Here is a 22,724-nt window from a genome sequence, read left to right as displayed (position 1 = left end):
AACACAACATGGTGTCAGAAGTGAGCAGCAAAGTGCTAGCTGTGTGATTTCTCCAGAAACTTTCAGGTGGGCACGTTTTTCTCATTTTGAAATATTGCGTCGTACGTTCGCAAAGTGACATTTCTCGCAAGATGGCGGAGACACATCAGAGAAAACACTTCACTGCAAACGTTCCTGTTCCCTCGAAGCTGGATTTGTCTTCTAACATTGAAGTAAATTGGAAAAAATTTATTCGTCAGTGGCAGAACTATGAGGTAGCTACGCGCCTTGATAAAGAAGATTCAGCTTATCGTTGTGCAGTTCTATTAGCTTGCATTGGTGAGGACGCACAAGAAATCTATGAAGGATTATCCTTTGCAGAAGGGGAGAACGACAAAGATATCGAGACTGTCATCGACAAGTTCAACGACTTTTGTTTGGGTAGCACACATGAAGTGTATGAGAGCTACAAGTTTCATAGCCGAAACCAAAACAAGGATGAGTCAGTTGATACTTACGTCACAGTTTTACGCAAGTTAGCAAAATCTTGTGATTTCAAAGATGTTGACCGCATGATTCGTGACAGACTTGTGATCGGTGTTCAAGATGACACTATGCGTGAAAAATTGTTGCAGAAGAAAACACTCAAGCTTCCAGAAGCAATAGAAATTTGCAGAGCTCATGAGACGTCCAAGACTCAAGCACACTCGATGTTGGCAAGCAACAGCGAGAGTACAGTTGAGAAAACCATCAACAAGATTCAGAAAGGTCAGCGAAAAGTTCGTTGCGGTACGAAGCCAGGCCTTCGGGGAAAACCAGAGACTAAGCCATGCTCTCGATGCGGAAAAGGTTCCCACAACAGAGATGGTTGTCCTGCAAAGAACGCTAAATGCAGAAAATGTTCCAAGATTGGTCACTACGCTGCAGTCTGTCGCTCTTCAGGTTCTTCTAAGATTTCACACAGTGGAAGAGGAAGAAGAAGACGAAGAAGCTTACATGGGTATGATTGTGGGCAGTGTGACAACAGATCCTTGGAAAGTCAGTCTCCTGATGGAAAACACAGAGATTGTATTTAAGCTTGACACCGGAGCTGATGTTACCGTCGTACCTCAGACAGCAGTTCCAGCAGCCAAGCGACCATTGCAGAAAGCGCGCAAGAAACTGTATGGTCCAGGTCGTGTTGAGATAGCTGTGGAAGGCATGTTCAAGGCAAAACTGACATACAAGAATGTCTCTTCACTGCAAGATGTGTATGTCGTAAAAACACTTGAAGAACCATTGCTAGGTCGACCAGCCATTACAGCGTTGAAGTTGATTGAGAGAATCAACACAGTTATAGAGGACCACGAAAAGCAGTACAAGGAAGAATTCCCAAAACTCTTCAGAGGACTAGGAAGTCTACAAGATCCTTACAAGATTCGTCTGAAAGAACAAGCTGTTCCATATGCAGTAGCAGCTCCAAGACGCTTACCTTTGCCCTTGAAACAGAAAGTCAAGGCAGAATTGGATCAACTTGAAGAACAGGGAGTGATTCGCACAGTCACCAAGCCCAGTGATTGGTGCGCCCCAATAGTAGTGGTGCCCAAGAGCGACGAGAGAGTCAGAATCTGCGTCGATCTGAGCAAACTAAATGAAGCAGTTCGCAGAGAGAACTACCCGTTACCGTCAACAGATGAACTGTTAGCCCAGCTGTCAGGAGCAAAAATGTTCACAAAGCTTGATTGCAAAAAGGGTTTCCATCAACTTCCACTGGATGAAGGAAGTCAGGAGTTAACAACCTTCATCACACCTTTTGGAAGGTACTGTTATACACGCTTACCCTTCGGGATAAGTTCAGGGCCAGAAGTATTTCAACGACGAATGTCTCAACTTCTTGCGAACCATGAAAATGTGATTTGTGACATTGACGACTTGCTCATTTTCGGTAAGAACAAGCAAGAACATGATCGTTACTTGAAGAAAGTGATGTCGACGCTTCAAGAAGCGGGCATTACCCTGAACGACGAGAAGTGCCAGTTTGCCAAAGAGAAGATATCCTTTCTCGGGCACATCATCTCGAAAGATGGGATCGCCATCGACCCAGAGAAACTGTCTGCTGTGAAGAATTTTCCCAAGCCAGAGAACATTTCTGATCTCAGAAGATTGTTAGGAATGGTTAACCACGTTGCGAAGTTTGCAGGCCCTAACCTCGCAAACGACAGCAAACCGCTACGTGATCTGCTCAAGAAAAACATAGAGTGGTGTTGGGACACTGCTCAAGAAACCTCGTTTGAGAAGATTAAGAAACAGCTGACTGAAGCTCCAGTGTTGGCACACTATGGTACTGACAAAACGACCGTCGTCTCAACAGATGCTTCATCTTTCGGTCTCGGTGCAGTATTACTTCAGAAACAGTCAGATGGTCACTCAAGCCAGTTTTCTACGCATCAAGAAGTATGACGGAAACTGAGCGCAGGTACGCGCAAGTTGAGCGTGAAGCACTCGCAGTGACTTGGGCGTGTGAAAAGTTCTGTGACTACATCACAGGACTTCGTGATCTGACAATCGAAACTGACCACAAGCCATTATTGGCTCTACTGAAAACCAAGAACCTTGAAGATCTACCTCCGAGAATTCAGAGATTCCGGATGCGCCTGATGAGGTTCAAGTACAACATTGTCTACACAAAAGGCAAGAATCTCGTGACTGCTGACACACTCTCACGAGCCCCAGTAAGAAACACTCAGAAAGATGAGAGAAGTGAAGAAGAAGAGATCTTCATCAAGCAAGTGATTCAGAGCTTGCCAGCCAGTGAAAAACGCATCGAAGAAATCAAGAATGAGACTGCAAGAGATACTGTTTGTAAGACAGTGCTGTATTATCTCCACAATGGATGGCCACGTTCTAGTCCAGAACATGAAGAACTGAAAGCGTTTTGGACAGTACGTTCAGAAGTCACAGAACATGATGGACTTCTTCTCTACAGATCAAGACTGATCATCCCTGAAGTACTGAGAACAGACATTCTCCACAGACTTCACATTGGACATCAAGGCATCGTAAAATGTCGTGCCTTGGCCAGAGAGAGCGTTTGGTGGCCAAAGCTTTCTCAGCAGATAGAGTCCATGGTACAGAAGTGCACAATTTGCATCAAGGAGAGGCCAATTCCCCCTGAGCCACTCATTCCCTCTGTCACACCAGCATTCCTTGGCAGAAAGTTGGCATGGACATCTTTGAACTGAAAAAAGAACAGTACTTACTGGTGGTGGACTATTATTCACGTTATATTGAGTTGGCACACTTGAAGAATACTTCGGCGGAAACAGTCATCAACCATGTTAAGAGCATATTTTTCCCGCCATGGAATTCCACAAATCGTCATCTCAGACAACGGCCCGCAGTTCTCCAGCAAGCAGTTCCAAACGTTCGCTCAACAGTACGAGTTCACTCACACAACAAGCAGCCCGTACTATCCACAAGCGAATGGCGAAGCCGAACGCGCCGTTCAAACTGTGAAATCAATCCTGAAGAAGGCAGATGATCCTTATTTAGCGATTCTCACATATCGCGCTACGCCACTTCAGCAAGGTCTCAGTCCAGCAGAACTGTTGTTCGGGAGAAGACTACGCACCATGGTCCCCACAATACCATCTCAGTTTTCCGAGAAAAAGGAAAAAGAAAGGAAGGACTTTCATAAGAAGGACGAGATGCAGAAGTTGAAACATAAACAGAACTTCGACAGAGCACACCGTGCCAGACAAGCCGCTGAGTTGGAACCAGGTCAGCCAGTTTGGGTGAAGCCAACCCAGACACCAGGGACAATCATCAAGTCTCTGCCAACAGGTCATATGAGGTAGAGACTCCCTACGGTCGCCAACGACGCAACCGCCGTCTCTTGATTCCAGAGATCCCAATCCCGAGAATCCCAGACCTATCCCAAAGACTCTGTCGTCCTTATTCCAACAAACCCAAAGTCCGAAGAGGATCCGACCCCTTGTCTGGTCTACACTCAGATGATCCAGACGTTACTGTTGACAATCCAGAGCCATGTCCAGGAGCCGCAGCCAGGAAGGTGCCAGCGTCCAAAGTCATCGCTCCTCCAGACCAGCCTGTCAAGACTACCAAGAGTGGTCGCATCATCAAGATCCCACAGAGACTTGACTTGTAAATGATTGACTCGAATCAAACGCACATAGACTTGAATAGGAAATTCAAGAATATTAAAATTAATGTTAATTAAGTTATATTGAAACAATGTCCATTTTAAAGAAAGGGAGATGTGACATAAGGCAAGTGTTGGCCTTATTCCCAAAATGAACAATACGTAAAAGGTTTAGTTCCGGTTAAGAGTTTTAAATATACTTGGGCGGGAGCCGACAGGAAGCTGTCTCTTGTGTGTTTTCTAACTGGACAGTTTAATGAGTGCCACCTCTAATACCCACAAACCAATAACACAACACTCTGGTCTGCAGATTTCTGACCACAGCACTTGCATCATTCAGAATTCTTTGTTTGAGTTGATCTATTTCTGACAGTGAAGGCTTCAGAATGTACGAGTCACATTCATAATTAGTCCTGAGATAAAAGGTTGGTGTGATTTTCAGTTTGAAAAACACTTCAAAACCGACTTTCACTAGCGTTGCTAAGGCTAACGCCATCTCCAGTGCCTTTCAAGTTTGTTTTCCGTACACTACACTAACAAATGTCCGTGACACATTGAGATAGTTGTTAAGAGAGAAGCAGAGATTACGAAGAGAAAAGTATACCATAAATTGAGTGACATAAAGAAATGATTGGATTGGTGGTGATAGAAGAAATATGGGGAGGAGGATCCAGGTAGACTGGTGATTTATGTTGCCAGCATCTAACTAAATCAAAGCTATCTAAACAAGAGCCACAAACAGTGAAAGAACAGAACACCATGCCCAAGATCTGAACCCAGGACAGTTGCTCATCATAGTACTGGTGACAAGGTTCGTGCCACTGGACCACAGATGGGGGGAAAGGGGTTGCTCAGGTGATGAGAAATATCTAGAAGAAAAAGGTCACTAAGTCTAAAAATCATGACTACAATTTTACTGAAGTACCCAGTAGTGTTATATTGTGTTGTCAAATCATCTCAGAGGTGGCACCTGTGATTTTGAGTTTGAATTCTTCAACACGAGGATCTACCTGCAGTTAATTAATTAGAGAATCAGCAAGAGAATGATAAATTGTGTTTTTGAAAGAAATTTAGATTTTTTAAAAAATACAGGAAATAATCCAACAGATTCATTTATTTTCAAAATGTGACAGCTAGAAAACTTGACAAGAACATTTTGTTTGTAGGAAAATGTTGTCGAATGGATCAGCAATTGATTGAATCAAATAAAAAATATGATAACATTCTTGAGATAATTTTCACAAGATAATCAGCTTTTGTTAAAAAAAATTCAAACATTGCCAATTTGTTAGTAAACTGTAAATTTTATATGACAAATTGTGAGTTATTACTTAATAAATTAAAAATAATTAGAAAATATGACAAACAGGTTTCTTTTTATAGACTCATTCATTTCATATTGTTTCAACAATGTTACCAATACTGATAAGATCCTAAAGATTTCAGAAAATGCTATGTTCTTCAAAGAAAAAATAAACTTACGGAACATGCACACTTGTTGGAAGCATTGGCACTCATCTGAAGACAAGGATAAGCACTACAGAAGTCTTGTCATAGCCACAAAACTAGACACATGTTAAGCACGAAAATCTGTGGAGCTCTGGTCTAGAATTGGTGCAGACAGGTCAATTTGATTATCTCTGTCCTACACATTGCAATGTGTGCACAGTATGAGGACAGAGGTCATTTGTAAGTGGCTTGACATCAATTCAAAACTTGTGTTTGGCTATTTTTCTCTCTTCACTCTCACTCTTAATATTACCAATCAAAAAAAAATGTAATACAATATGGTGAGGATTTTGTTCACATTCCTATTGTATATACATGTTAAATGAGAAATAATATGTAGAATATAGTACACAGTAGACAACAAAATCTGCCCCTAAAACAAGAAAATGAAATCATGTCATAACAATAACTGCCTGGCCAATATTAAAACAGATAGCCAGAAAAGACAGTGAAAGTCACGTTTTTTTAAACTGGAAGTGCTTTTTAAAGTGTAATACAAGCAGGTAAACATATTTCAGTGGATTTCTTTAGACAACTAAAAAAAGTACAAGAAGAATGTATAGTACACACTCATCTAGGCCAACATTTCCTGTGCATGTCAAAATGCAGCTGCTTAGAGAAACATACAACTACAAAAATTAAGACAACTACAGCATAAAAAAATCAGAAGATTAACAAAAAAAGTCAAGAAATAAATAGGAATCAACACAGTAAATAAATAGCAAACAATATTCAGGTAACAAAAGTAAGAGTCTAGAATAATACGAAAGTGATGAAAAGTATGCTGTCACAAGCATTTATGAGCAAAAAACATTTTACAAATATCTGAAAAATATTAACAGTCATATATCACAGCTCAAAGGTCATGCCATCTGTGTGTGTGGAGGGGGATGTTGCGAAAGCATGTAAGCATAAATAAATTCATGCTCAGGGTAAAGAACATGTCACAGCAGTTGGGCTTGAAATCATTGTCTAACCTGTCGCAAGCATGAAGGTAAAATCCAAGTTCTGCCTAGTTTGTACAGCACTGTCATTTTCATAGTGAAAAACAGATTTTTTTCCCCAGAAAAACCATAGCAAATGACCTAAATGCTAATTTCTGTCAGTATTGAGTGTAGACAATGCCAGATCTTCAAGCTCAAGTTAAGGAGGAATAACTATAACAGTGCAGATCTTCAAACTCATGCTAAGGAGCTACAATAACAGAAAGCTCTTGTTTGTGACTTCATGGAAAACAAGATCTTGATCTCTTCCTCAATTGCAGATGAAAATTGCAATGTTCAAAAGCTTGTATCTCAATAATGAAATGGAGTTCTTTGCTCTGATTTAGATTATTAGTATCCTATATAACCCAGTGGTTTACAAAAAAATTGCATTAAAGTAGGCCTTTAACATTATGACATGGCTAAGCCCTTGCAGCATCATGTTTTAAAATGTTTATGAACTAGCATCATCTCCATAAATTAAACAAATGTATGGCATATTAATAATTTTATTATAATGCTTTTATAGTTTACATTTTAACATTTGCCATTTTCTTCTCCGACTACAGAATTCCATCAAAAGACTATTACACATTTGTTCTCCAAATATCTTATGATATTTTTCATTGCAATAACAATGCAAAAATCCTTTGGCAAAACATCAGTTGCATCATTACTCTATTAATGCATTACTAAAGCAGATTATTTCATATAACACTACTAATGCTAAATGTGATTGCAACATAAGTCACAAGTAATAAGATCGCATTGTTCTCACAAAAATGAAATAAACTAACCACTCTAGTTATTAAAAAAAAAACAACATGTAAATCCAACAGAACAATGATCACAATGGTGGACTAAACTTCTGACTTCAATATTTAGGTTAATGGCCTTTATTAATTACACACAGATTTCCAACCCTGTTTTTTCATGTTTTGCAAAGTCACTGAAGAGCAAACCTTGGGTTGAATAGCGTTCAGATAATTGTTCTTACTATGAAAATAGAAACACATGGTGCAGTAGTTAAAAAAATTAAATGAACATAACTATGCACTTTAAAAAAACATTTTTATTCCATATTCTTTCTTTAAAAATTACCAGAGGACTCAACAACAGAAGATAATGGACTAAATTTGCTCTATAACTATCGAGATGATGTTCTTGTGCCTGGTGTGTGAGGCACTCCACTGGTCACATGAGCAGCAGTTCTCAGAAAGCTATAAAGGCAACAGCACAACTAATAAACCAGTTCTTTCATGGTTTTTTTAACCATCACTTATTTTTAAAAGAAAAGGTCTCCATTCAGGGCCACTGAAATACTACTCAACATTTGATGTAGTAGCTGTCAGCCAGCCACTACATTTCCAATGCCACTTCAGCGAAACTTTTCATTTTTGTCCCCTCTCAGATTTAATGAGATTTAATGTTTCTCAGATTTAATGCACATTGCACGCATGCAGTTACCCAAAGGATTGGCAGAGAAAAAAAACTGTGCTAATCTTTCTTCTGTAAAATTCATTTTCATGCTCATTGTTAGATAAGCCATGGACTGGGGTAACTGCTTTAACTTCTGTGGTGCATTTCCTACACATTGACCTACCCACATTTTTTTCCCCCTTCAATTTGTAAAGTTCTATACTGACTATATACTAGGCACCTGAAACCTCTGAAAAGGACTACAAATCTGACAACATTAAAATGTGATGCTCTTAATTTTTCTGAATCAAGATCCATTTTTAAATTAATCTTTGATTTGTTCAACACAACAGTCTTAACAATTTTCTGAAACATATAACCTTAAAACAAGCAATAATTGTTGCAAGAGCTGATAGAAAGCTGATGTAGAGTATTGCAATGAGTGAGCACAATTCACTTTTTGATGTTCTTGCTCTTCCAGTCCAAACTAGTTGTAGACAGTCCACGTGACCTGTACATTAGTTCAGCCATACCATCATCAACATCCATACTGCGCACATGTTTCTGAAAACAAATTAAAAAAACGGCTTTAAATCAACATAAACAGCAGGGGAACACAAATTTATCACCAAAGATATGTGTATCAAAGGAGAGAATATTTAATACTTTTTCTGTCACAGCAGGCTAACAATGTCCATCATACATCTCAATTGAACTGAAAGCTTTTTTGTTACATATTTGAAACCACATGGTAGAACTTTTTTTTCTGGATAAGCCATAAAATTTTCTGGAAGCATCTTAAAAGACATTATAATCCTTGATATAAAAATAATATTTAAATGACTTTAAATCATTTACTGTTTTTGCTTCGTACCAGATTTTGACAGAAGGAATATGTACATGCCAATGTCAATTCATCAACTTCCCTGGTCATTGATGACCCAGACTAAATGATTAAACCTTGACCTTACAGTTCAGAATTTTTTTAAATCCCTGGGCTGTTTGAAGTTTAATACTGTCCCTAAAAATTTGAAAAATAATTCCCTTCCTCTCTCAGAACACAAGCATATGACCATCATTATACACAAAAAGAGATCAAAACTGTCATATTACAAATGCTCATAGATATCCTAGTTAACCTACAATCCTAGATCTCTCACTGGCTTAAGCATTGAGATTATAAGCATATCCCTAAGCATTGAAGATATCGGGATTTGAAACCCTTTCTGGTTTTAAAATAGCATCTCAAGAAATAAAGAACTATTTAGTAAGATTTTGGGAAACGGTACCTGATACTGTTCTTAGTCATTTGAAAAGAAAATTCATGTTGGTTGTCCTTTAAGTTAAATCTCATGTACATTGCCAAGCATTAAGGAAAACATACCTTAAAGACTTTGCTGCCTTTGATGGGGTGCCGGGTACTAGCAGATGTAGCATCCATTTCATAATTCATAGCAGCAGGCTGTGCCAAATTTGCCTCCTCTTCATCATCATCATCATCATCGCTGTGTGTTCTCCCATACAACTCTACTTCACGCTGTCAAAACAAAGGGATTACTACAACTGTCAGTGTCACCCCAAAAAAAAAACCCCAGTGCAGACATGCACACATACACAAACACATTCACTACATATATAGCCACAAAATTAAAAAACATCCAAAAAATGCTACCTGTTGTTTTTGTTGTACTGAATTTTCAACTGTCTTTAGGTGAGAAACAACAGTGCGGTAGGCTTGCAGATTTTCATCTGAAGATGTAGATCTTGATGAATGACTATACCCAAAAACAAGATTTGACCACATTAATAATGATTCCCATGTTAAACCACACTGGTATCAAAAGCATCCTAAAAATGGGGGCTTTTACAATGGACAATGGAATATCTCCTTAAGGCCAGTATTGTGTCCTAAACCTAGACAATCAAACTCTAATCTTTGATGCACTGCTTTCTCTATTTTTCACTTTCTCCTTTTATATCAACTCTGTCTTTAAGTCATAAAGAACCATTTTTTTTCTTTCTCTTCTGCAAACCAAACAAGATCCTGCCTTTTTACAATACTGTTGTTCCTTGTTAAAGAAACATTATCCCTATGTTATTAAAAAAACAAAGAATGCGGCTATGGCCCTCTTCAGCACCATCCAGCTGTGGCCCTCCTCAATCCCAACTGTGGCCCTCTTCAACCCCATCCAACCTACCAGCTTCGCCATGCCAGACGCTGATGCATGAGAGCTACTCCACGAGAGCGAGAGTATTCTCCCTGCAATGCCAGATCAGAAGAAAGTCGAGCAGCATGCACTCCAATGACACCAACGTTTGCCACTGCCAGACAAAAGTAAAGAACTCTACAATAAGACTTTTGTTATCATGAGTGTCGATTTTCTTATCATGTAGCTGCAAACACAACCAACTCATAAGCCTTTTTTTTGAACATGTACTTTTTTTTCATTTCATGAAAATGCCACAGTCAGGGGCTGACTCAGCTAAATATTAATATTTACAAAGATGACTTACTTTCCTCTGCCAGCTGTCTGTCATGTGTCACTGGTTTTTTCTGTGTCAGCACACGCAAGGCCTTCGTCCCATCTGCATCAGTATACTGGATCTGCAGTTGAAATGGCAGCTCTGGGGGAACATTCATTTCTCTCTTTACATCACTCATCCTGCATGCATCTGTTGTATTGTCTTGCTGGTGACCATCGCCATCAGTGCTACCTGCATTGCTTTGGGCAGTGTCCCCTTCATCCATTGCTTCAGGCTCCCCAGTTGAGTGGATTGGTGCTTTTAGGAGAGAACTTGCTGCACAGTCAAACCCAGCAAAGAACAAATTAATTTTTCATTAAGATATGTTAACCAAGCAGTGCATAAGCAGCAGAACGAAATCATGAATAACATGAAGGCAAATTGATCAAAGCTTGATCTAACACTGTTCTGGCATTCTTGAATAAGCCTTTCATATTTTAGAAAAATAATAATAATAAGCAGAAATTCATAAAGCGCAATATCTCAGCCAAAGGTGGGACTCGTTGCGCTAATCAAGATCACAAAATAGTAACAAAGATGTAGAATAAAATCAGAAAATAGTAACAAAGATGTACAACAAAAAAAAAAAGTAACAAAGATCTAGAGCAAAAAAACAATTTGAGGACTCGCTGCATTCTGGCAGCAAAGGGTAATGACTGTAGATTTAACGGTAACAGCTCCAGAAAGATTGTTGGTGAGTTTATTACCCCTCCCCTTCCTAAATACCCAAATTTGTCCATGAACTAACTTAGTAATGAATGAAGAAGCTGTGACCCACATGATGGGCACAGTAACAATCCATGCACCTGTATCTCCTATACTGTGAACACCTTAACTCATAAAGCATGTGACTTGGGCCCCAACACATGGGGAACTTACATCATTTTATGTTGTATCTATATTAGTCAGCCAGCAATCTTTGTATAAATGATGAACAGCCAATCTCTTGATATTCTTGGTTATAATAGATAAGCATGAAAAACGAAGAAAAAAATTATTAATATAAAATTTAACATATACTATATATATAAAAGTTCAAAAATGCACTGCCAACAGATCTAGAACAATCAACATGTGGTGATAAAATACCTTCAAGGCTAGAGGACACTTCAGTAATGCACTCCAGCTGTCCTCCCTTAGGTTTTGGTTTGTTCTTCTTTCTAATGCCAAACTCAAAAGAAATTTCCATTTCTGCAGTAACATTTCCAATTTCTCGTCGTTCTTTGCTCTCAGGGTTCTCTTCTGATCCGATATACCTGGAGAATGAATGCAGTCGATTTTCAGCTATCAATGTTTTAGTCACTAGAAGAAAAACCAGATCTTTTTAAGAAAACCACACTGCTAATCTTTTTCTTTAATAAAAAAAATATTAAACTATATATATATAGCTATATCTTTATAGTAGGTATCAGGCCTATTGAGATTCTATGCTAACATCAAATTAACTACTTTTTTGCAACAACATGTAATAAGTCAAAATGCCATGTGGTCTCACTAAGCATCACCTAAATGCACAAAAAAATGAAAGTTTAAGACTGCTACAAAACTCAAAATTAGGTAAAATGTTTTAAAGGCAGGAATAATAATCTTTTCCATATGCTAACTTAAAAAGCAAAAGTTCAAAATAGAGGACCAAAATGTAGAGGGGTAAAAAACATGCAAACACTGAGAACAAAAATTTCAGCCAATCTGAAAACCAATGTGTTTTATTACAATACACAAAGAAAATCTTAGCTATGTATCCACAAAATGTTGATACCATTGACAATTTAGATTAACACCACAACAATGCATTTGAACTTGAAATTTCAACTCACAAATCACAATGTACGATGAATGTAGCAACTACTCCTGTGGCAATGATTCTGTCAGCTAAAATGTTGCTGAACTGCTCATTCAACTTCAAGGGATCAACAATATTCACCTGCAGGTTGTAAAGAGATTATGCATTACAGTAAATACTTAAAGACAGAACAAGATTATATATTAGGTTGTCGGAAAACTCATGATGCATTTTTCCAATATTTAGCACTAGTTCATTTTCAGAAGTACTTGAATCTTTTGCGTCGATGTTATTGTAGGTAATTTGACAGCTAACAGTTCTACCTTTATGCTAAAACAAAAATTTAGTGATTTGGTTGAATTTTGGAGATTTTAGAAGAAGTTGAAGATGGAAGACCAAGCTGTGCATTTTCATCATTTTACTGTTTTATTGTAAAGGGAAGAAGGCATGCGTCAAGCTTGTGAAAAGTTGCATAAAGTTTAAGGTCAAGAATGTCAGTGCCAACAACAGTTTACGAAGTTCCATGCTATCATTTTGATCTCAAGGACACTCCTCAGTTTGGAGGTGAGTTTGATGACATCATCAAGGCATCGAATGAGTCAACCCCATTTACACAACATGAGAGATTGCAGAAACATTAAAAATATCATTCAAACGTTTACGACCACCTGAATAAGCTGGGATACATAAGTAGGCTCAATATTTAGGTTAGAAGATGTTCATTAGATGATGTGTATAAAAATCTGGTATATGCTCATTAAACGTGAGGAAAATGATCCTCTTTTTGAAGCTTGATAACTGGTGATGAGCAGTGGATTGTTTACAACTGTGTGGTGTGCAAATGGTCTTGGTCCCTACATGACAATTTGCTTCAAATGATATCGAAAGCAGACATTCCTCAGAGGAAGGTTATGCTCTCACTGTGGTGTAATTTTAAGGGTGCACATGTTTTTTTGAGCAAGGAACCAAACAATTCGAACGAGTGCTGTTCACAATTGGACAGTTTGAACAAATCCATCATCCAGAAAAGTCCAACGCATGTTAATCGTAAAGGAGTTGTCGTGATGTCAACGTTAGACCACACACAAGGTCTTTATATGAATGATGAATATAACTGAAAGATGGCAAAAGGTTATCGAACAAATGGGCAATATGTCATAGATTAATCTTTATTCTTTATATAAATAAATGACCTTAGGAAAAAAAAAAACCAGAAAAATATGTCATGACTTTTGTCACGGACCGTCCGCAGACACGCGCATTCTTTCCACAAACCAAAATATCCTGATCGCTTGAGGGTGGGCGTACTCTCTTAGAGGCACGAATAATTATTCAATTCAAATACAATGTCAAATGAAACAAAGGCAAAGTATCAACACTCATAGATTCACTCCTTCATTCGCCACACAAGATATATTACCAATATGTTATCATTCATCCATCGTACTATTAAAGTTAACAACAAAATCGACTCCCACAAATATTGTCACCGATGAAGAACCCAATGTTCGCTCCCGATGAAACATCAACCTCTTATATTAAAGTCTTTGAGACCCTCCCAAGTCCTCTAATCCAATTAGTCCCACTGATCTTCTTTCCACGAAGTCTATTTATTATTGAAACGGATAGCATCATGGTCCTCTCTATGTACTAATCTTCTGTCATGGGCTTCTGCCCGTGATGAACAAATGTTTCTTTTTGTTCAGCAGTGCTTTTAGGCCCTTGGTCACCCAAGGTTTGTTGTTAGGATAAACATACACTGCCTTGATGGACTGGTGCAATCAACACTATTTTACTCCTCACTTTTACTCCTAACTGTTTGTTAAATGTCTGTATGGGTATGTGAGCAAAGACAAATTTCTGTCCTCCTGGGCAGACAATAAAGTCTGTTTTGATTTTGATTTTGATTTTAAATAAATGGTTTTCACAGTACCCACAGTTTAAAAGCGGAACGTCTCGGTCTTGCGCATGCGGCCGCCTCCTAGGTGTTTGGCCGGATGATGTTAGATTCGCTGAAGGCCGGGAGGAAACCTTTCCTCCACCGGCGCTTACTCTCAGGCTGTGAAGAACTGTCCCTTCCAGGCGACAGATGGAAGTCGGTGCCCCAGTCTTGCACCAAGTTTTCTATTCTTTTCTCGCTGATACCAGTGTTTGGTTTCTTGACCCCGCCAAGAAACGGTACTGCGGGATGCCCAAGCCACAGAGCTCCCCCCACGGTGCGAACACGGACTACAGTGACTCACGACCTGTGAAGTACATCCACCTGTAGTTTACCCACGGTATTACTTTCCGTAATACTTTTTCCGCTGTCGCAGCAGTTGCGAGAAAGTCCCGAGAAAAATCCACCAGCTCTCACTTTTTTTCCGCCGTCTGCTCTCTCCTTTCCGTTTTTTTCTCTAACGTTATTTTCCTCTATATTTTACGTCACCTTATTTTGACGTCCCAGTTTGCGTCATTTGCTCAAGGGCAAACAACTTCCAGCCCACTACGCTAAATCAGATCAACCACGGTTGTCGATCTTCCCTCCTAACCCCCTCTACTAAGTACTTATCCGTTACAACTTTTCCGACAACCCAATATATGCATGCGCATATAAACAAGTAGTAATTCACAAGGAAAGTATTTTATCTAATAGATGTACCAGGTATCACTACTAGAATAATCAGCTTGTTAGACATACCGTAAACAACAAGTGCTAGACAGAAAAGAAAATATGCAGAACGCTTAAGACAGATTCTCACATCAGAGCCAAATTCCCCTCCACTCCAATATTTCCCATATATATACATCTCCCATGCATTGTATCTCAGTTGGGGGATATACATCCTATTTAACCCTCAATTGAGATAAAAATAATCTTAACCAAAAAGAAAGACAAAAATAGTAAGTGAAGCATTTATTTCTAACCTGTCCCCCTGTCTTCTCAGAAAGTTTGCCCAGGTGCACCAGCTTACAATCTGTTCCCTTTATTGTGATGACTGAGACTGAAACTCTGAAAATAGAAAATAGATTGGATTGAAAGATGACCTAATTGACTGACGCTGACTGGAGTGATGGATGACTTGACCGTTTGACACATTTTTTTTTTTTTTTTTTTTTTTTTTTATTTAATGGCTATGTAAGCCCAGGGGCATTTTTAGCCATAACCTCACAATCACAAAAAACACAATGACAACTCCATCGCAGCAACAAACTCACTACAGGTGACAACAACATAGCAAACACATGTAAATAGTCACATGGCACCACGTATAAATACATACAGATCATCCAAACAATGAAAACACCCTTTGAACAAATTTGCTCAAGTCCACAAGCACACGCCTGGAACCAACACTCATCAGCTGCTGAAACCCAAATTCACCCACATGACATGCAAAACACACCGGAAGTAGCGTTCTCCGCGAGGCAACCAAGAAATGGTGGGTACACGCAAACAAATAATGAAATTCATCGCCTACCTCATCTAGATTACACAGTGGACATGTTCTTAAATATCTCGGTATACCGCTATATCTTAATTGCTGAATAGGGAGTTTATGACAGCTTAGTCTAAATTTTATTAAGTTTAGTCTCAGAGCTGGTGGCAAGTCTATTAAATAGTTCTCGAAAATGAAATATTCTTTAAACATTCTGTAAGCGGTGCAAATCTCATTTGTATATATTTCTTGTTTCCATTTTTGAATAAATTGATCCTTTAGACGTTGCATTACAATGTTTTTAAAATTACAGGGAGAAAAACTACAGCCAAATTTCCAAAAAGTGGAAAAACCTAAGGAATCTAATAATGAACGTACATAGCTAACCCAGGAAGGTTTACATAGTGGGCTATCAGCTAGAGAATTGCACAGATGAAACAAGAGAACAGATAGTTTAGGGGTTCCAGAGTTATGTTCCATGTATAATCTATACCAAAAACACAGTAACCTACACTTTGCAAAAATTGACACAGGAAAAGTGCCCAGTTCACCCAACACCATACATGTTGGCGTGCTAGTTTTCACATTTAATAACATTTTCAAAATCTCAGTTGCATCCTATCACACATATCAAGAGATTCAAAAGCCCAAATTTCACTTCCATACAACAAGATAGGTTTTATACAACTGTCAAATAGGTTAATTTGAGTGTCTAAAGGCAAGTCTAATTTTCTACATTTCTTAATCAATGAAAACATAGCTTTGTTTGCCAGTACACACTGTAATTTTATAGCTTTATTAAATTTGTTATTATAATTAAAAACTGTTCCTAGGTACTTATACTCCCATACCACTTCAATTGTTTTTCCATTGAAGGAAAGATGTGGAACTTTTCTAATCTTTCCACGTGAGAAGATCATAGTTTGTGTTTTTTCAGTATTTAGTTGAAGGCCATATTTTTTGCAGTAAACATTTAAAGCATCTAATGCTTTCTGCATATCGCTGGCAGTTTCAGCAAGTATAACAGTATCATCAGCATACAAAAGCAGGAATAAATACAGATAATGACCAGCATTGCAAAGATCATGTTCATTGCTGATTGATTACAGAGGCAGTAGTTATGATGAGGCTGATGATAGTGGAGGTGACAGACACAAAGACCATGCAATGCGGAAAAAATTTATCAATTACAATGAATCCTAGAAACTGTTTCATCATTATTTGTTCAACAAAGGTGATCTTCAAGGCTTCAAAATATATTTTCTATTATTTCTAAAACTAGCCAAAGTTATTTCGTGCATGCTGCTACTGGCTCACCCTTTAGCACTGGCAGACTCGGCAATCTTCTCGTAAAATTCAGCTGGATCTTCGCTTCCAAAGTCCTCAAGTTTACCCAAACCAATGTTGGCCATACCATCTGTACACAAGATCACCTTTGACCCTGGCTGGTGAGCTGCCATGCTAAGAGCCACCACGAGAGCTGACCCCAGAGCAGTTGGCCCACCTTCTTCAAGCCTGCAAGACAGTACCGCACATACAACAATTACACTTTTGTCCCACATGGACATGCAGTAAACAGTATGTCTTATTTTATCACCATCCTAAATTCTCAAAAGAGCTCTCCTTAACTGGACACATTCTGAGTATCACTGGTATATTTTTAAATATAAATAATTTGGCATAGTCAAACAAGTAGGCAGCGTGAGTCTGGTTAAAAGGCTTCTTAAAGAACACAAAACAACACTCAAATAACACCAATACATGCACATTTCAAAAACCTAAAACCCACACTCACAGAGTAAACATAATATTGCACAAGACTAAGGAAATAGACTCAACGGTGAAAAGAGAAATTTCTGATACTCTATTATCCATTTATTTAAAGCCATTTCCTGTTCCAGCCAAACCTGCAACTGACATGACTCTGATTGGATTTAAGTTAACTTCAGTAACCCAATAATAGGCCTGTCCAGCCACTAACATTTGTTCTGTTCTGCTACATATCTGCCGGCCATGTATATGTAGCAACTGGCGTCCATAAATCTATCACATCCCTGATGGACTCATGCATCAAAGTAGACTGGGCACAGGTCTGACCTGTCCGTATGTTGGTTACTCAACAAGAAATCTATTCATGCTTAATAATGACCAGCTCATCCCTTTACCAGTTTTATCATCTTTAACTGTACAATTTGAAATATGAAAATTTTATGTTTGCACTTTTGATGTTAAAAATGTATACCTAAAACATCATATAATTAAAGCCACCAGCATATAAATTCAAAACATTACTTTAAAATATTTTTCTTTTAATGTTAGGACTGGCACCCACGCGAAAACTTTGTTTCCAAGTAAACTGCAAGTTTCCTTTATGGCTTTAGGCAGTGGCAGTTCCGAACCAAGTCTTGTTAGTTCCTCCATGTTCTTGAGCTTCTCACCTGCCAGTGTTACCACTTCGGTTGTCCCATCTCCAATAACAGTCACCTGTAAACAAAACAGTTAGGCTTAGCAACAAAATAGAAAATAAAGTCACCATAAAATTGTATAACACATTCTTATAGAAAAGTAGCAAATTCTGATAATAGTTGAAATGATTTTCTTATAACTGCAAGGGACTGGGCAAGCAAGAATATTCACAACACTTACATCACAGTTAAAGGTGACGACACCAACTCGACGAAAGGGCGAATTTTTAGCCATTTCATTCAGCTGATGATCAACTGCAGCCTGCACAGCCTGGAGTCTTGAAACATATGTCACATCACGGCGCTGATGTGGCAAGTGCTGGTCTTCGCCACTTGCATTCATACTGCGAAGACGGTGCAGCGGCGTTCCCCCACGCAGTCGCATGTGTCCCGAAATCTAAAAAAACGTGTGCAATCTTGTGAGAAAGACACTTGCAACCACTTATCTACAAAAATTATTGAAAAATTGTGAATCAGAGTATGGTACTATTGATCTATGAAAATTATTTGTAAACTTACAAGTCTGACTGCATCTATGCAATTCATCTACTTTTAAAATATAGTTTTCAGACCCTAACAAGAATAAAATCCTTTCACTGTGAACAGAATTAAGGTCACATTTTAAAACTGGAATGAAAGTCATGTTACAAATACAATATTTTCAAAATAATTTTTCTTTTATCTTTTCTCAATAAAGCATGCAAGAGTTGAAAGCCATAAGACATCAGACTAAGAATGAAGATGTCTTCAATGGAGAATATTTAATACAGAAATAAATATCGTATTTCACTTTAACATTTGCAAGTCTCTGTTCTTACAATTAAAAAAGCCAAGATAGACACTTCCACATTATAAAGTTTAGCATCAACCCACTTCTGATGTGACACACATGCTGCCTGAGATGTCAATGCAAAAAATAACCAGTGATTCATCTCGGCCCAAAGGTCCACTGGCTAAAGTGGTCTGTGATGGTTCAACAAGAAATGTCACATCACTAGCTGCTGGCTTTTCTTCTTCCTCAATATCAACAACGTTGCGATTTCCACAAAACTCGCAATTCCACACCTGCACATGTGATGCAGAAAATGGGATGCTTTTAAAAACAGCATACGCATACGTAGCCTAGTCCATAAAGGCTAACCTAAGCTTAAAGTTGCTGACAAGTTAACAAAACATTTCACTGTCATTAATATGTGAATGCAAAATGAATGGTAAATGTTCATTATTTTTGTTAGAAAATCACAAACTGATTGACCTAAATCCTAATTTTCAATGTTACTAGAGGTTGCATGCAGTGAAAGATCTTTAAGAATTTTCTAATGAGGCATTGTCGGATCAGTGAATCTACCTCTGTAATATCACAAGATCATAGGAAATAAGTTCTTGACCTTCTATACCCCAGATGATAATTAGGGACTCCTATTTTGAAAAAAAAAATATTCACATTTTAGGAAACAGCTTCTTATAATAAATTTAACCAAACACATTTCAAAACAATTTTGTGCCAAGATAAGCTTTTAGTGCATTGCAAACAGGGATTTAGCATAGATTTAATCTATGTGGCTGCTTATTATCTATTCTTCTCTAGTCAAATGCCTTCCCGATCTGCATATTGGTCTCAAGAACAATGACCTGGCATTCCGATTAACTTCCCAGAGAACCACAGAAATTTTGTCTGTGCCATGTTTTTGTGTTTGTAATGTGCAGAGAGCCTGGCTTTGGCTGGGATGTGGTGCTATAAAGCTTAAATCAGTATTCAAAAGCATTGCCTTAACATACCTTCTCTGAGCCATCTGTCTCCAATTTGCTTATATGTGAAAGAATAGCCTCACATCTGGCGCAGTTAGCAGCTTCACCAGCATGCATTGTGCCTGGTGTTTTTAATGCATCAAAGGTCACTGATACCACGTTTGTGTCTGCTCGGCGAAATGTCCGGCTTCTCTGCCTTTTTTGAGGCTTTGAATCACTAGAACTGGATGATTCTAAAAAAAAATTAAAACTGTGAACAATATCAGAAATCTAAAAGCATACATATCCATGAGAAAAAGTCTGTTAAATTGTACTTTCCCACCCATTTAAGGCAAGGTCAGTGCTCTTTTCCAGAAACTGCTACAAACACCAAAAAAATGTAGAATTCATGGTGCCATTTAAAAAAAAACTACAAACAAAATTCTAGAATTATTCATACTGTTGGAATCCAAAGTATCTTTTAGTAGAAATTATTAAGTCCTACTTGGTTTAAATAAATAAAAAATAGACATCAGAATAATAGCAGAGCAAGGATTCAGACGAAGTGGGAAAATGTAGGTACAAGTTTGAAGGACTGCATTATCATCCAAACCATTTTGAACTTCAAAAAAAAAACCCTCACAAATTTCTATCCTATCCTGCATTAAACAAATGAAAGCCAGTATTCTGCAAAAGGACAAATGTCAGAGGTGATTAAAATCTGAAGCTGTGCCATTGTTCTATTTCTATATGCACCATACATTTTGATGCTTTTTGTTCCTACCCTTGAGCCTCTCTCTTCCCCCAACCCCCAATCACTCTTGGCGCATGCCTTACTTTCTTTTGAAGACTTCCAGTGTGGCTGCCTCTTTGGCTTGGACTTGTTTTCTTGAGTGAAAGAGGCTCTCTTTGGTGGAGATAGAGATATACGATCGGTAGGTGGTAGTTGAGCGCATAATGCTGTCTGAGGTGAAACACTGACATCTCCTCTCACAGGAGCCAAACCACCATCTCTTTCTGGTGCCAGTTCTCCAGACTGATGCACACCAGGGGTAGCTTGGTCTGGTCTGGCATAGTCATGATCTGGCTCTTCATCAGAACCTGAGTCACTGAAAGGAAAGTTCATCTTTTTTATCAGTGAATGTATGTGCTAAAACAAATAGAGTATGTGGAAAGCTGAACTGCTACAACACTAATTTCCAAGGCTAGAAGCCTAAACACTTGCTGCTTTCACATTCCTTTGGATCCCCTCACACCAAAAATTTGTACTAGAGATAATGTGGTCTCCAACACCTTAGTCCCCATCAACTGAAAGGTGCAGGACTTTGTTTATAAAAAAAATGCCTACCAACAAAGCTAAAGAGTATATGATACATAAACAGCAGTCTCGCATGGGCATTTGGTATCTCCAGGTATTTATATAATATAAAGTATGGATGATAAACAGTTTGGCAACATTTCTTTTGGTTCGGTACACAAATTGTACTGGGTGAAGACATTTGTTAGTGATATTTAGAATCAGTACTCTAATGATTGTCTCCAGTACTTTCATGACCAACGATGTTAAGGCCACTGGTCTACAGTCATTAAGATGCTGAGTTGATGCTTTCTTCAGAACTATAGAATGGTAGAAAATGCCTCCAAGCTGGTTTGCACAGAAATGTAATATTTGTCCACAAATACCATCTAAACCTGGAGCCTTGTTTATCTTTACTTCCTTAAACAAATCTGCAACATGTTCTTGATGAATTACAACTCTCTGGATTAATATGATTTAACAACCCTTCTTTAATCTTCGAGGAAAAGTCAAGTGTCTCGATCCAACTAAAGAAAGCATTAAAAGCATTATATAGGCAGAGTCGTATTGTCAATGCCTGATCCTTATCATGGGCAGAACCATTATATATACACTGTGTATTTAGCAAAAAGAGTGCAGATGTGCTTGCATGTTTGATTGGGATTGTTCATGTTTCCCCACATAACGTGTATGTACTGGTCTGTACATGAGTGCGTGTGTGCACAACAAAAAATTTCTTCTGCGTTCGAATGGGGTTTCGCTTGTGTAACCGCTAGTCTTAAAATTCCGTCACATTTAGTTTTATTATTGTCAACACGAAATGTATACTTCTAATGGTTACTTAATGAACTGAAAATTCACTGCCTCAATAAGATAATAAAGTCCATCTGAGTCCTAGGTGGATCTATCAGCGGGACACATCTCCATTTGGCGTATCAACATGAAACTACACTCTTACCTGACTTGCATTCCAGCTTGAAATTCATCGTCTGAAACCTCTTCGTAGGCATCTGTTCCTGTGTCATAAAATACATACGGCGACGCGAAATTCATTCTGTTAAACTGATTTGTCTACAGGTAATGTGGCACTGGGGTGCCTGGTAAGCGATAGTTTTAATTATGACTCTATACTTCCTTGAGCGTCGACAAGCGCGGCTGTCCCTGGTATACTGTCCTGTAAATAGACTAAATGCGCGTCTGATTCTTCCTTCGTTTACATTTCGCCTTGAGCTATGTTTTCGGTTTACCGGAAGTCGTCTTGAACGTTTCGCAGCACACTGTTGTCGATTTTTTTTTTAAATCCAAAGAAGTAGGGGAGTTGTGTACCGTACTCATCTGGAAATTTTAGTTTTTGATTTCAGTTCTTTTGCATTGATAAAAATTAGGCACAACATTTAAGGCTTATGGAGTGGTGTGTCACCCAAATAACGTTTTTTTTTTCTTGGTGTACAGCAAACAATACTCGATGCCTTAATGAT

The 22,724-nt window shown here is 38.3% G+C and overlaps 2 protein-coding genes across 4 annotated transcripts in view; one reads left to right on the top strand and one right to left on the bottom strand.

Annotated features, from left to right (window-relative positions):
- The window catches only part of LOC112566043, a 15,688-nt gene extending 7,584 nt beyond the window's left edge, over nt 1–8,104 (top strand). For all 3 annotated transcript variants that reach the window (XM_025241970.1, XM_025241971.1, XM_025241969.1), the window contains exon 15: nt 4,416–8,104. The gene's annotated coding sequence lies outside the window, so the exon portion shown is untranslated. The remainder of the gene's footprint in view (nt 1–4,415) is intronic.
- On the bottom strand, nt 5,217–22,724 carry LOC112566041 (circularly permutated Ras protein 1-like). Its single transcript, XM_025241967.1, has 15 exons — nt 22,205–22,724; nt 20,787–21,058; nt 20,001–20,203; nt 19,095–19,286; nt 18,403–18,618; nt 18,089–18,240; nt 17,074–17,271; nt 15,245–15,329; nt 12,372–12,478; nt 11,644–11,810; nt 10,546–10,830; nt 10,230–10,353; nt 9,704–9,806; nt 9,416–9,568; nt 5,217–8,595 (listed from the first exon to the last, which is right to left on the bottom strand). The coding sequence occupies exons 1-15, from the start codon at nt 22,297–22,299 to the stop codon at nt 8,485–8,487; spliced, it is 2,463 nt and encodes an 820-aa protein (XP_025097752.1). The 5' UTR covers nt 22,300–22,724; the 3' UTR covers nt 5,217–8,484.

The sequence above is a fragment of the Pomacea canaliculata genome, linkage group LG6 (genome assembly GCF_003073045.1).
Source record: "Pomacea canaliculata isolate SZHN2017 linkage group LG6, ASM307304v1, whole genome shotgun sequence".
Taxonomy (NCBI): Eukaryota; Metazoa; Mollusca; class Gastropoda; order Architaenioglossa; family Ampullariidae; genus Pomacea; species Pomacea canaliculata.
Note: the sequence above shows the minus strand (reverse complement) of the source record. Positions and strands in the feature narration are given on the sequence as shown.